General features: G+C 45.1%; 1 protein-coding gene across 2 annotated transcripts in view; it reads left to right on the plus strand.

Annotated features, from left to right (window-relative positions):
• LOC126248931 (E3 ubiquitin-protein ligase RNF103-like) overlaps positions 1-15,880 on the plus strand; it is a 139,119-nt gene that overhangs the window by 100,283 nt on the left and 22,956 nt on the right. For both annotated transcript variants that reach the window (XM_049950438.1, XM_049950448.1), the window contains 3 exons: positions 1,520-1,672; positions 6,263-6,445; positions 6,534-6,857. In XM_049950438.1, coding sequence (XP_049806395.1) covers positions 1,520-1,672; positions 6,263-6,445; positions 6,534-6,828 — 631 coding nt within the window. In that variant the 3' untranslated portion in view covers positions 6,829-6,857. The remainder of the gene's footprint in view (positions 1-1,519; positions 1,673-6,262; positions 6,446-6,533; positions 6,858-15,880) is intronic.

Consider the following 15,880-nt stretch of genomic DNA (forward strand, 5'->3'; position numbering starts at 1 on the left):
TATTAAGTTACCCCAAAAATTTTAAAAACATTTACTCTAAATGTACGCCAATTTCCCCATGAGGGAGAGTTGAGGACATACTGCAAACCCTTTCAAAATCACATTAAGAGAAAATGAGGGAGTGCAGAACAACAAAAATTGATAAACCAAGTGAAAGGCCAGCATCCAGCTGCTTCAAACACAACCAGCAGCAGGGAATGGAGACAAGCCAATGGAGAATGTACAAATAGTGCTCACCATAACCACAGGGAAGCTGATCCGGGCTCTGTTCATGACCAAGGAACCCGAAGAAGGCACTGACTCGATGCCCAGCAAAATCATGCTGTGAAAGTATCCCAGTCATGTAGTGCAGAAGGGGAGACGACTGCACAATCACACCATATTCTCTGGGAGGAACCTGGGTACTGCCAAACAAGGACAGCTAGAGCAGGACCAGGCTGGCCCAGCATGAAATGTCAACAGCTGCATTGCAGTGCATGGAGAGTTCCAACTGCCATCACGCACGCCAGAAAAATGATGCATTAGTGATGCTGACCAATTGCTCTCCTGGAAGTCCCTATGTTTCACCGGACACACCATCCACCGTAACTGCCCAGTTCCAACTATCCCCTTCCTTTTAGTACAACCCACTTCCTCCACTCCACCAGAGGGGGGGGGGGGGGGGGGGGGAACTCTAACTGTCAAAGACAATGCTCAACTTGCCAGGCGCGAGCTATTGAACTAGGTGCACAATTCGTTAGCTCCAATGATACGTGATTGCATCATGTCTTATACACTTGCATTTGTTCAACTTCTAGCTAATTCATTAGTTTGTCTGTGATGGTGAGCTCATAACTCCTTACAAAAATGCATACTTTTACATTCTGAAAACAGTCTGTGTATGATGGAATGTAGCTATTTAATATTTTTAATGCAATACGTTGCTTTGTAATTCTGGTAAAATTTTTTGCCAGCTTTCATTACGTCACTGCTATCTGAAAGGTGCAGCTCAGACTTTTTTTAAACATTGCACAGAATCTTTTTTAAACATTGCACAGAATCTTTAATGAAACTGTATAATATACAGGCCATATTTTCAGGACAGGCCCACATTCTTATAGTAATGTGTGAGCTGTTCAGAATACTTCAATTTTGAATTGACGAAATTTGAAAGCCAGTCTTAAGTTATTAGCCACAATCTTTTTTCACAAATACATAAAATCAGATCAGACAGGATGTAACCTGTACAAAATGTAAACAGTTTCATGAATTATCGTATAAACCAATATGTATTATATGACGAATATACTGTATTTTGACTTAAGTGAAATAATTTTGTGATTGAAAGGAAACATTTTTAGAAGTGTTTAATGCCTTTTCAGTTGTTTCTATGAGTGGACGATACTTACTTGAGGAAAGTTGTCTCCATTTATTGCATGTTATTATCACTTCTTCCATAATGCAAAGAAATAGAATTATTATGAAGTTGGTTGCTTATTTGTGATGTATGTATTGAGAAACAAATACAACTCATTTCCAGACAAGCTCCAACAGATTTTGACATGGAGGAAGGTATCGAGATGTTAATTGAACGACTGGCTGTTCCAAATTTGTGGTTGCAACCTTCTGTTATTCCTACAGATTATGTGAAGGAGCTACCATTATGGCGGTTCAGAATTCCTAGTACATCAAGGTAATGAAATAATTTCTTACAAACATAGTCTGTCCTGTACAGAAATAAATTATTTAGAATATCTGTGAGAGAAAAACAACCACATAATGAGGAAAAGAAACTTGTGCAGATTTCTCCTGCTAGAAATACTCAAGAATGCTTGATTCTGCATTTTTAATCATGGTTCATTGAGAAAGCATTTCTTCTGAAAAGTATTTATATTAGAAACACAAGTACAGTGAAACCTCTTTATAACGTTCCTCCATATAATGTTTTCCTCTATGTTACATCCGTTATTTTCAGTCCCGACTAAAAACCCATAAAAACAATGTTAAATTTTCCTCTTTACTACGTTTCCTCTATATTACAATTTCCTCCATGTAACACTCATATTTTTGGAACCCTGGTCAATTATTTACCTCTTTATAATGTTTAAGTGACTGGATGTAGACGCATTGTTTTCCGTTCTGTGGATTCACAGTTTGCACTGGCTTGGAAAGCCCGCACTCAGCGTTTTTCATATGTCAGCGGCAGAACCCGGTCATGCGACATGTGACACACATTCTGCTTGCGATCTTTTTGGAGTCATTTCAGTTGATGCTTTGTATTCGTAGCATGTAGTGTGAGCTGAGCAGCAAACAGTTCGTGTGTCTAGTGAGAGTGTGTCTTCGATATAATGTTTTAAAAAAGAAAGCTTTCATCAGTGGGCATGAGTGAAAAGCGGAAGAACATTTCTCTGGAAGAGAAGGCTTCTGTTATTAAAAAAGTGGAGGCATCTCCCGGTGTGAGTCACGTGGAGCTAGCGAAGCAATTTGAACTGGCCCCCTTAACACTCAACACTATTATGAAAAACAGATCATCGATAATGGAAGGGTTTGAGAATTGTGGAAATTCGAAATGTACGCATTTGAAACCATTGACTTATGATGAAATGGAGGAAGTTTTATTAACTTGGTTTCAGAGAATTTGATGCCAAAATGGGGAATGCTGCAAGAAAAGTGCTGATGTTTGTAGATAGATGTGTGGCACATCCACCAGATGGATCCTTTCTGAGAAATGTGAAAGTAATTTTCCTGCCACCCAACTGCATCAGCCATCTGCAACCTTTGGACTTGGGAATAATATAAGCCCTTAAGGTTAAATATAGGACAGCCCTTGTAAAAAAAAAGGCCTTGAATTTGGTGGACCAAAGAAAACTGGGAAGCCAGCAGAGCTCACAACTGAAGCTGAATATTTTACTGGCAATGAATTTAATTATGCACTCACGGAAGGAAGTCAGTGCTGAAACTATTAAAAACTGTTTGTGAAAGCAGGATTCTGTGAGAATGAGATGGCAGCTCCTGTGGAAGATATTGCAAATGATTTGCAAGAATTTCAGGAATTAATAGGCAGTGATTCTGTCACTTTTGAGGACTTTGTGTCTGTGGATGACAACGTGGCAACCACAGGAGTACAAAGTATTGAGGAGCTGACTGCAGCGAGAAGCTTGGAGAATAATAGTGGTAGTGAAAATGACAGTGAGAAGGAAGATGACCCTGTTCCCTCATATACTAAGGCAGCTGAAGCCTTTGAAACATTCAGGAGATATATGATGGCCCATAGACTTGAGGACAGAACAGTAGTTCAACTTGCTCATTTGGAGCAAGAAATGATTACCATAGAGTCTAAGAGAAATAGAAAACAAACATGCTTGCTTGAATATTTAAAAAAAATCATAGGTATATGATTTTCAGATTGCATAGATTCCTAGAGTTTTGTGCAAATTTAAGTTCCATTTCATAATTTAATTATTGAAGTAATTTTTTTGTAACTAATTCTTTTTTAATCTGTACCATTTACTGTGTTTTTATGTAATATGTTCAGTATATCATAAACAAAATTTCGCTCATATTCTATAATTGGGTCAACTGAAGAACGGGATACCACCTGTCAGCTTTGGAAAATGATGTCATATCTTAAGAGTCTGTTATAACTTTTTACAGTACAAACTGATCCATTTACTTTCACCCATTCACCTACCGGGCCCTATGTTTTAATTACAAAACACTAAATCATTTGATACATTGATCATTTGCAATGAATATCATATTATAGTGTTGTGAAAATTTAAAATGTCATCTATGGCACCATTTGTCAAAGCTGATTAGTGGTATCCCGATCTTCAGTAATGCCCTGTAATTATTATTTGGAAGCCTTCCTCTTTATAGTGTTTTCCTCTATACATTGTTCAGAATTTGTGGTCCCTGGAAAAACGTTATATAGAGGTTTCACTGTACTGAGTGTTTAATTTTACTGAAGTTTTAAAATTGGTACCATTATAATAATAAATTTTGAATTTAATTTCATAACTAGTTAGTAGATTTTGAAGAGATACAAGTTTGGTTACTGTTGAGAACCATGCTCCCACTGCACTGCACTGCACTGCACGACAACCAAACTACACAGTTTTATCTTTTCATTCAATTTAATAATTGTTTTGTACCTTGCAAAAATTGTACTTTTTTTGGGGATATTGCTAAACGAATGGATGTTAAATTTTTTTTAATCATATAAAAACTGACGAACATTGGAATGCACAACTGTAGAAGAGAAATGGAATTATCTTTGGAGTCGTCTTCTGAATCAGTCACCTTGAACTGGTCAGAAGGTGAATGTGAGGGAGAGACAGGATGCGGATGATTTCTTTGGAACAGAAAACTGTTCAATCACCTTTCATAATAAAACTGAAATTTATTTAATTTCGTAGTTACCTGATATTAGACAGAATTTCCACACGCATTATTGAATTGTCACTGTCTCATCACTAAACTGTGAACTGTTTTACATTGGAAATTAAGTGTTTTTTATTGTGTTTGCAGTCAGTGTCACCTTAAATTATAATATTGATCCAGTCAGGCCATATTCAATCACACTCTGTGTGTTAATTACAATGGAAAATTAATTTCATTTCCAGATTAATAATTTGTCAGGAAGTCCTGGTATCCCCGCGGAAAACTGATTTTTACCTAGTAATAAAAGTGAAATATTAAAGAACTTTTTAACATTTCAAGATTTTTTTAAATGGAGTTGTTACATAAGTATAAACAAAATAGTGTATTGAGTTCTTACAGTGTCTGTTGCTTGGTCATGCCATCTGTGGAATGCCCACTGGCCTTGGAGAGCTTTGCCATCAGATTTGGTTTTAGAGCTACCAGATCAATATGCCATTGCTTTGTTGCAAGTGCAGTGTTCATTACAAATCACTAAAAAGTTTCCAATTACAGATTGCTTCAGTATATGTTGAAGACACGTGCTACGTCTATTTCATACAATTACAGTAGCTGATGTATTTGAGAACTCCATTTGCCATTTGAAAAATTTAAAGCCTGTCCATGTAGAGAACTGTTTTAATGCACATGTTCTTAAGTGAATATGTTTCACATCAAATTACTAAATGAGTTGGCTTCTCAGATCAGCTAGGAGCACATTATCACCATATCTTTTCCAGATCAAAATTTTCTTATTGCTCATTTACTAACATTCCCACTGTGACTTAAGAAAACTGTCTGCCCAGTAGGGATGAGTCAGTAATGTGGGTCATCTGATCTCAAATTTCTTATTTGAAACGTGTGTAAATTACACAGTCATGGCAAAGTTAGTCAGAGTTATTCTTGCTATCAAAAAAGAAAGCTTCTGTTATGTGCTTCTTATCCATTGCCTTTCATAACAGCTCAACCATATGCAGCGATCGATGGATTGTGCTGTATTCTAGGTGGAAGCCAAACTGCTCGGGTTTGTTGTTAAGGTACTTAAGTGGTAAGTCAAGATCTTTCTGCAAGAGTGTCAGAAATGAAATAGCAAGCTAGCTTTGGGGAAGGAGGGAGATTCTTATTAGGTCTATCTACGATTACTAACTGGTCAGTTTTTGGGGCTGTTTGAAAGAAGTGATAAGGCACTGATTGGAAGTTGTGTCATAGTTGATTGCAAGAATGAGAAGGGGCTTTTGGTGTGGGACAAGGTACTTATTCTATAACCACACAAGAGGTACTGTAAAATTAGAAATAATTTTATTGATGTACTGCTTGCTAGTGGTGTCCAGAGGGCGCAATATATCAGTGGTCTGTCCTGTCGCCATTATTATATGTGGACCTGAGGAAGGCAACAGGATCAACAGCAAAATATTATGCCCTCTGGATGCAAAAAGTCAGCAGCACACCCATGGATTATTTTGTCATCAAATACACTGGGAGAAACTGGAAGACCGTTAATTCTGGTGGTACCTTAATTTCCCTTGGTTGAGTCACTTGTTGAGCATTTCTAATCGCATGCCTTTCAGTCATCATTGTCAGTTGTGCGAGTTCAAAAATGTGAACCCCAGGAACATGTGAGTAATTCTGCTTTATATTTATCTAAGTAAACTAATCTGTTTTCACATTGGTATGGGATTTGCGTTGAGTTCTGTGTGATCTTCCACACACAATTTATATGTAACTATCCTTCTAGAATTGTTTTAGTATGTTCGTATATTGACATTTTTATATTCAACTGTTTAATTTTGATAATATGTACAAATTTGCTATTTATGATGATGTTTACAAAGTAAATCAGTGGAAGTATCATCCTTCTCTGCAGCTCTGAAAATACAAAGTGCTGCAAATCCAATAACCAGTTGCAGTTAAAGGTTCCTGACACTCACTGTGTTGACTCTCCAGAAACAGTAGCACGTATGATGGATGGTGAAGAACCAGGACCTCGTTTTAGGGAGCCAAACTTGCCTCATCAGAATAATGAATGCAAATGTGTATCTGCTGCAAGGTAAATATGTCATTGATATAATGCCGATTTACTTCACACTACGGTTTTTATTTTCTTTCTAACATATGCTTTTTAAATGTATTACCAGGGAAGAAAGCTCAGAAAGTGAGGAAAGTACAAGTGCTTCTTCTCCTGAGGAGAATACCATTTTAGGCACAATGGGTTGCTGGTGGGAATCAGTTCCGCCAGGAATGTTGTTGGCTTTTGACTGCGCTGTCTGTCTGGAACCATATGCTGATGGTGCAATACTTTGTGGATTGCCATGCGGACATAGCTACCACCAGCCCTGTATATTTACTTGGCTGTCAAGGGATAACCATCATTGCCCTGTCTGCCGTTGGCCAGCTTATCGCAACAAGGTGCATCATCCTCATGCAGACTGAATTACGTTGCGAATGGAACTTTCATTAAGGTACAGGGTTATATACTTGTTTACTCTCATTAATTTAGTTTCAATCTCTCTCTCTTGCTTCTATTTCCATTCAAGTGACTGAGTTATTTCTCATATGGCTTATATTCTATTGGTGGTGCAAGGGAAAGACACTGGACTTGTAGTTGGGAGTATGATGGTTGAAATTCCTATCCAAGCATTCAGATTTAGATTTTCCTTAGTTTCCTCTAAATCAATTGTCACAAGTGCCAGGATGTTTCCTTTGAGAATAAAGTGGCAGACTTTCTACCCCGTCCTTCCCTATTCCAAGCTTCTGCTCCAACTGTAATGAGCACATCATCAATAGCATGTTAAAACGTAATTTGCCTTGTTATCCTGTTTGGTTTCCTCAGATATGCTTAATGATCTTTTAGCCATATGTTCTGGATTGCAATTTATTATGAGGTAACCACATCTTAACAATAAGTATATATGTGTCAATGTTTTCCACACCCATTTACACAGAACTGTTGCTATCTCAAGCTCTCACTATTTTGAACTACTTGGACGAACCCCCCTGCGGGTTCGGGGGTAAGAATAGGCCCACGGTATTCCTGCCTGTCGTAAGAGGCGACTAAAAGGAGTCTCAACTGTTTCGGCCTTTAACGTGATGGTCCCCTGAGGGGTTTGACCACTCTATTTCCAATTTTTTCCGTTAGTGCGTACCATTTGGGGAAGGACACCTTACGTGGTGCATCTTAAATCCATCTTGCCCTAAGATCTGGCACACCTGATATTTTCATGGAGTTGGACTTACATCGAGCTTCCAGCCACATCTGCTGCAGTGTGTTCCGGATAGCATCCCTTCCCTCCATTGTGCACTTCCATCTTTGCCCTCGTGATGTACATGGATATTTCGACACCCGACATCCAGCACGGTAGCCAGTCCGTTGTGGTGGGGTCGTCATGTACCCTCTTGGTGGTAGCCCCCTGACTACACAGGGATCGCACTGCTGATGCCTGAGCTGCTACCTCCCCACGTATGCCGAGGAGTAGATGCCTATCCCTTTGGGGCATCAGGACTCCCGGCAAAGGCCATCTTGCCAGGTGGTCTTTGCTGCAGCTGGGTGGCGCCCGTGGGGAGAGGTCCTGGTCGGAGTGGGTGGCATCAGGGCGGATGACCCGCAATGAAGCGTGGTACATCATCTCTCGCTGGTGGGCCTCCACCAGCAGTCTCTAAGCGATCGAGGTCTAACCTCAATGGAAAGAAATTTGATCAGAGATCATTTCCCTCCCTGGCCACTCCATGGGAGGAACGTTTGTCCAAAGAAGGCAGTGGAGATTATTCACCCCGGTACCTCGTGTGTACGCAAGTAGATGGGGAATCATTTATGTCGACCAAGCCCCAGTTTTTTGTGGAGCATTTAGAGGACAAGTTCGGGTCAGTTCTCATCAAAACAGCATCCTCTGCCCAGTCACGGAGGTTGCTCACTTGCGACAGGTTGGGGGATGTTTCTGTCACCATCACTCCCCATAAGAGTTTAAACATGGTCCAGGGTATTATATTCCACAGGGATCTTCTTCTGCAGTCCAACGATGAACTACGCGCCAATCTAGAACGACGAGGTGTTCACTTCGTCCGGCGCGTCCATCGGGGTCCGAGGGATAATCAGGTAGCCACCGGTGCCTTCATCTTGGCCTTCGAAGGTGATGTTTTACCCGAAAAGGTCAAGGTGATGGTTTACCGCTGTGATGTGAAGCCATATATCCCTCCTCCGATGCAGTGTTTTAAATGCTGGAAGTTCGGGCACATGTCATCTCGCTGTACTTCCGGCATCACATGTCGAGATTGTGGACGTCCTTCGCATCCCAATACTCCATGTGCTCCGCCTCCCATCTGTGTTAACTGCGGAGAACGCCATTCCCCCTGCTCGCCGGACTGTAGGATATTCCAGAAGGAACAAAAGATAATGGAATATAAGACCCTGGACCGCCTGACCTACACGGAGGCTAAACGGAAGTATGAGCGGCTCCATCCTGTGGCAATGATGTCGACCTATGCCGCTGCTGCAACAACGGTTCTCCCATCGTCACTTATCGTTGGCCAACCATCGGGGACATCAGTTCCCCCTTCCCAGCCGGAGAAGAGTAAGACTTCTTCGGCTACTCTCGCCAGGAAGGGGTCCCTTGGGGACCTACCTTCGCAAGTTCCAACCAGTGGAAAAGCGGACACCCGCAAGTGGCTGAAACAACCACCAGTCCCTGGTTGTAGGGCCTCACGGTCGTCGTCCTTCCCTGAGACTGACCCAGTGAAGCCCTCCAAGCCTGAACCACCGAAGGCACAGCGAGAGAAACAGAAGAAGAAGAAAGTCCCCAAGGCTAATGACATTGCGGTGGCACCCATCCCACCGCTTCCTACAAGCACTGCATCTGAGGACGAGGTGGAGATTCTGGCATCCGCTGAGGACCTCGATCTCGCCGGTCCCTCAGACACCATGGAAAGCACTAGCACAGGTGCTCATTCGGAGGCAGCAGGTGACCCAGCTGCGTAATCTGCCTTCCCAGTCCCGTCACGCCTTTCTCAGACATGGACAATATCGTCCTCCAGTGGAACTGCAGCGGTTTCTTCCACCATCTAGCAGAGCTCCGCCAATTTATCAGCTTTCACCCTTTCTTCTGCATTGCACTTCAGGAAACTTGGTTTCCAGCAATGCGAACCCCCGCCCTCCGTGGCTATCGGGGTTATTATAAGAACCGGGCAGCTTACGAAAGGGTGTCTGGTGGCGTCTGCATATATGTCCTTAACTCTCTTCACAACGAGTCTGTCCCTCTACATACAGCTTTAGAGGCTGTCGCTGTTTGGGTGTGGACGCCACAGGCTGTTACTGTCTGCAGTCTTTACCTTCCACCGGATGGTGATGTCGCGCAGCATGTCCTGGCTGCGCTGATAGCCCAATTGCCGCCACCTTTCTTGTTACTGGGCGACTTTAATGCCCATAACCCTCTGTGGGGTGGGTCAGTGGCAACAGGTCGAGGAGCCACCGTTGAGCATTTATTGGCGCAGCTCGATCTCTCGATTTTAAATGATGGTGCCTCCACACACTTCACTGTGGCGCATGGCACATACTCCGCCATTGACCTATCGATCTGTAGCCCTAGCCTCTTACCATCTGTCCAATGGAGTGTGCATGACGACCTGTGTGGTAGTGACCATTTTCCAATCTTTCTGTCACTGCCACGGTGCCACTCTTCTGGGTGCCCCAGCAGATGGGCTATGAATAAGGTTGACTGGGACTTGTTCTCCTCCATTGCCACCATTGAGCCTCTCTATAGTGACGACATTGATGCGGTGGTTCACTCAGCCACCACCAGCATCGTTACTGCCGCAGAATCTGCCATTCCCAGTTCTTCTGGGTCCCCTTGGCGGCGGACTGTGCCTTGGTGGTCACCTGAGATCGCTGAGGCGATTAAAGATCGCCGGCGGGCGCTACAGCGTCACAAGCGACATCTCTGCATTGAACACCTCATCATCTTCAAACGGCTGCGTGCGCAGCCCCGCCGCCTTATCCGCCAAAGCAAGCAGGAGTGCTGGGAGCGGTATGTGTCCACCATTGGCCTCCATGTCTCTCCATCGCAGGTCTGGGCCAAGATCCGAGCCTCTATGGCTGTCGGATACCTGTCAGCGTCCCTGCGCTCTCACTGAATGGAGCAGTTTGTACAGACTCCGACGAAATTGCCAACAGCTTGGCAGAGCATTTTGCTCTTAGTTCTGCTTCTTCCAATTACCCACTGACCTTCCGCTCCATTAAAGAGTGGATGGAACGTAGGAGCCTTTCTTTTCGCACCCACCATTCTGAATCCTACAATGCTCCATTCAGTGAGTGGGAATTTCACAGCGCCCTTGCCGCTTGCCCTGATACCGCTCCTGGGCCAGATCGCATTCACTGTCAGATGCTGAAACACCTTTCAGTGTACTGCACGCGACCCCTATTCGACCTTTACAACCGTCTCTGGGTCGAGGGTGAATTTCTGTCGCAATGGCAGGAAAGCATTGTCATCCCCGTTTTGAAACCGGGCAAGAGCCCTTTGTAGGTGGACAGCTACCGCCCCATTAGCCTCACCAACATTCTTTGCAAGCTTCTCGAACGGATGGGGAGCCGGCACTTGAATTGGGTATTGGAGTCTTCGGGGCCCTCTGCCACTCTTTATCCGAAATTTTCTGTCGTATCGTACCTTCCGCGTGCAAGTCGCAGCCTCTCATAGTTCCTCCCGAGTCCAGGAGAATGGTGTACCACAGGGATCTGTTCAGTGTCTGCCTGTTTTTAATCGCAATAAGTGGGCTCGCTGCAGCGGTGGGAAATTCTGTCTCCGCTTCCCTGTATGCTGACGACTTCTGCCTTTATTACAGCTCTACTGGCATTGCAGCTGTTGAACGTCAGCTACAGGGCGCTATCCGCAAGGCGCAGTCTTGGGCTGTAGCGCATGGTTTTCAGTTTTCGGCTGCCAAGACCCGCGTTATGCATTTCTGCCGGTGCCGAACGGTCCATCCTGAGCCACGGCTTTATCTTGCCGACGAACTCCTTGCTGTGGTGGAGACCCACAGGTTTTTGGGTGTAGTTTTTGATGCCCGGCTGACTTATATTCGGCAGCTTAAACAGGCATGTTGGCGGCCTCTAAATGCTCTGAGATGCTTGAGCCACACCCGCTGGGGCGCCAACCGATCTACTCTGTTACGGCTCTACCAGGCGTTAATCGAGTCCCGTCTGGATTATGGGAGCCTGGCTTATGGCTCAGCATCCCCATCTGCGTTGCAGGTGCTGGACCCAATCCTCCACAGCGGGATACGCCTTGCCACTGGTGCTTTCTGTACCAGCCCTGTGGACAGCATACTAGTGGAGGCAGGTGTCCCTCCACTGCGGTTACGGCGCCAACGTTTGCTGGCCGCTTATGCTGCCCATGTTTTCAGCTTGCCCGGGCATCCTAACTATCGGCTACTATTCCCCGAGTCGCACGTCCATCTTCCAGAACGTGGACCCAGGGCTGGCAGTACGATCGCGGTCCGCGTCCGACAGCCTCCGGGCTTGGGGCCTTACTTCTTCCTCCTCCTTTCAGGGCACCTCTGCGTACACCCCCATGGTGTGTGCCTCGCCCTCGCCTTCAGCTGGAATTGGCACAGGGCCCGAAGGACTCAGTCCCTCCGGAGGCCTTCCGCCACCGCTTTCTTTCCCACCTTGCAATGTATCAGGGCTCTGGCATTGCGTACACTGACGGCCGGATGGTTGCTGGTCGTGCCGGTTATGCACTTACTCTAGGGGACCATTCCAAACAACGTTCATTGCCGGCTGGCTGCAGCATTTACACTGCTGAGCTGGTCGCCATCTTTCGTGCCCTAGAGTATATCCGTTCCTGCTCAGGTGAGTCCTTCATGATCTGTAGCGATTCCCTGAGCGGTTTACGAGCTCTCGACCAGTGTTTCCCTCGTTCTCGCCTGGTGATGGCTATCCAGGAGTCCCTGCATACTCTTGCCCGTTGCGGCCGCTCTGTGATCTTTGTGTGGACCCCTTGTCATGTCGGTATCCCGGGCAATGAATATGTTGACCGCCTGGCGAAAGAGGCCATCAGTAAACCATCTATGGACATTGGCCTCCCAGAGACTGATTTGCGAGCAGTCCTCCACTGAAAAGTTTTTGCGCTTTGGGACTCTGAATGGCGCGATCGGATCACGCCCAATAAACTCCGTGCCATTAAGGAGATGACGACTGTGTGGCGGTCATCCATGCGAGCCAACCGCAGGGACTCAGTTGTCCTTTGTCGGCTCCGCATTGGCCACTCTTGGCTGACAAACAGTTACTTACTGCGTCGGGAGGACCCTCCTCTGTGTCGCTGCGGGGTGGCTTTGACAGTGGCCCACATTTTGTTGGCCTGCCCCCTTTTAGCTGTGGTCAGGCAGACATTTGCACTGCCTGATACACTTCCTGCCCTTTTAACTGATGACCCTGCTATGGCTGGCTTAGTTTTACGTTTTATTCGGGCAGGGGGTTTTTATCATTTAATTTGAGTGTTTATGTTTTATTTTATTGTTTTGTGTCGATTGTGGCCTTTGGCCTACGGTTTTAAACTGAGTTTTTAATGTGTTCTCGGTGGTTGGCTTTTCCTTTTTTATTCTATGGTCGGCCAACCACCGCCACATTCCGTGTGATTTTAATTTGTTATGTCTGTTCTTTGTCTGAGTTTTTCTTGTCCTGTGTTGTCTGTTGTCTCTATTATCCGTTTTTTTACTCTGTGTGGTAGTTTTTAAGTTTTGGAACAAGGGACCGATGACCGTTGCAGTCTGGTCCCTTTAATCCCACAAACCAACCAACCAACTTGCACGAAACTGATTTAGCACTATTACACTATTTTATTCACCATAAGACTCAATTCTGTATTGGAATTATGTCAAGAAAAATATCTGCATCTACACCTGTACTTCGCAAACCACTGTGGAGTGTTTGGCAAAGGGTAAGTCCCATTGTACCAGTTACTAAGGTTTCTTCCCATTCCACCCATATATGGAGCAGGGGAAGAATAATTGCTTACAGTCCTCCATGTGTGCTGAAATTAATCTAATTATGTCTTCACAATCCCTACAGGAGTGCTACATTAGGGGATTGTTGTGTATTGTTAGAGTCACCATTTAAAGCCAGTTCTTGAAACTAAGTACGGAGGCTTTCTCAGGATAGTTTTCATTTTGTATTTCCAGTTGAATGTTCCACAATTTTCGGGAGCATATTTCTTCATACAAACTTCAAGCTCACTTTTTTTGCAATTAGTTTGACAGTTGACTTTGATAGTTTGTATCTCAAAATGTCACATTTTTATTTACATACAAAATAAAATCATGTGAAGTATTTAATAGTCTAAAGCCAGTGTACAAATCCAGCATATGCTTCTGTTGTGCTCATATTAGTTACCATATAACTAGAATCCCTTGTAACATACACTCCTGGAAATGGAAAAAAGAACACATTGACACCGGTGTGTCAGACCCACCATACTTGCTCCAGACACTGCGAGAGGGCTGTACAAGCAATGATCACACGCACGGCACAGCGGACACACCAGGAACCGCGGTGTTGGCCGTCGAATGGCGCTAGCTGCGCAGCATTTGTGCACCGCCGCCGTCAGTGTCAGCCAGTTTGCCATGGCATACGGAGCTCCATCGCAGTCTTTAACACTGGTAGCATGCCGCGACAGCGTGGACGTGAACCGTATGTGCAGTTGACGGACTTTGAGCGAGGGCGTATAGTGGGCATGCGGGAGGCCGGGTGGACGTACCGCCGAATTGCTCAACACGTGGGGTGTGAGGTCTCCACAGTACATCGATGTTGTCGCCAGTGGTCGGCGGAAGGTGCACGTGCCCGTCGACCTGGGACCGGACCGCAGCGACGCACGGATGCACGCCAAGACCGTAGGATCCTACGCAGTGCCGTAGGGGACCGTACCGCCACTTCCCAGCAAATTAGGGACACTGTTGCTCCTGGGGTATCGGCGAGGACCATTCGCAACCGTCTCCATGAAGCTGGGCTACGGTCCCGCACACCGTTAGGCCGTCTTCCGCTCACGCCCCAACATCGTGCAGCCCGCCTCCAGTGGTGTCGCGACAGGCGTGAATGGAGGGACGAATGGAGACGTATCATCTTCAGCGACGTGAGTCGCTTCTGCCTTGGTGCCAATGATGGTCGTATGCGTGTTTGGCGCCGTGCAGGTGAGCGCCACAATCAGGACTGCATACGACCGAGGCACACAGGGCCAACACCCGGCATCATGGTGTGGGGAGCGATCTCCTACACTGGCCGTACACCACTGGTGATCGTCGAGGGGACACTGAATAGTGCACGGTACATCCAAACCATCATCGAACCCATCGTTCTACCGTTCCTAGACCGGCAAGGGAACTTGCTGTTCCAACAGGACAATGCACGTCCGCATGTATCCCGTGCCACCCAACGTGCTCTAGAAGGTGTAAGTCAACTACCCTGGCCAGCAAGATCTCCGGATCTGTCCCCCATTGAGCATGTTTGGGACTGGATGAAGCGTCGTCTCACGCGGTCTGCACGTCCAGCACGAACGCTGGTCCAACTGAGGCGCCAGGTGGAAATGGCATGGCAAGCCGTTCCACAGGACTACATCCAGCATCTCTACGATCATCTCCATGGGAGAATAGCAGCCTGCATTGCTGCGAAAGGTGGATATACACTGTACTAGTGCCGACATTGTGCATGCTCTGTTGCCTGTGTCTATGTGCCTGTGGTTCTGTCAGTGTGATCATGTGATGTATCTGACCCCAGGAATGTGTCAATAAAGTTTCCCCTTCCTGGGACAATGAATTCACGGTGTTCTTATTTCAATTTCCAGGAGTGTACTTGGATACAATCCAGGCAAAACCTTGGAAAGAGAGAGAAAATACACTAAGGTAAGTGTTTTGTTAATTTCCTTTCTAGCATCTGATGGTCCAATGAATGTAACTGGCAGTTGCTCATATGCTATTGGGCCAATATGATATAGTAGTCTGACATGGTTCTTGCATTGCTACCTGACTCCTGTGGGGTTTGTTAGTAAATATAACATTTGGAAAGCCAAATTACAACTTGACCGACAAAAATAAATTATTTGTGCCACTCTTTCATAGCCTCACGACAGAATTCAAGGCATGTTCAGAAAGTAAGTGTGCTAGGGTTTTATATTTTTTTTAGAAAAAGTGTATTTGCAAAAAAAGAATTACATGATATTGTTGATACACTTGTTGACAATTTTTCCATATAATCGCCATCCCGTTCAGTGCATGTAGTGAGCTCCGGCACAAGCTTCGTTATGCCCTCCTTGAAGAACTCTCTTGCTAGTTCCTTCCCCCAATTTAGAACCTCTTTCTGCACCTGCTCATCAGATGAAAATTTAATTCCACTTTTATGTGCCTTCAGGGGAGGTGGAAAGATGACAGTCTGAAGTCGGGGGATAATGAGACTGGTTCAAAACAACCAAATGACTCCAAAATCACCTTGATGGCTAAGGCTATGTGAGGATGT

The sequence above is a fragment of the Schistocerca nitens genome, chromosome 1 (genome assembly GCF_023898315.1).
Source record: "Schistocerca nitens isolate TAMUIC-IGC-003100 chromosome 1, iqSchNite1.1, whole genome shotgun sequence".
NCBI lineage: Eukaryota > Metazoa > Arthropoda > Insecta > Orthoptera > Acrididae > Schistocerca > Schistocerca nitens.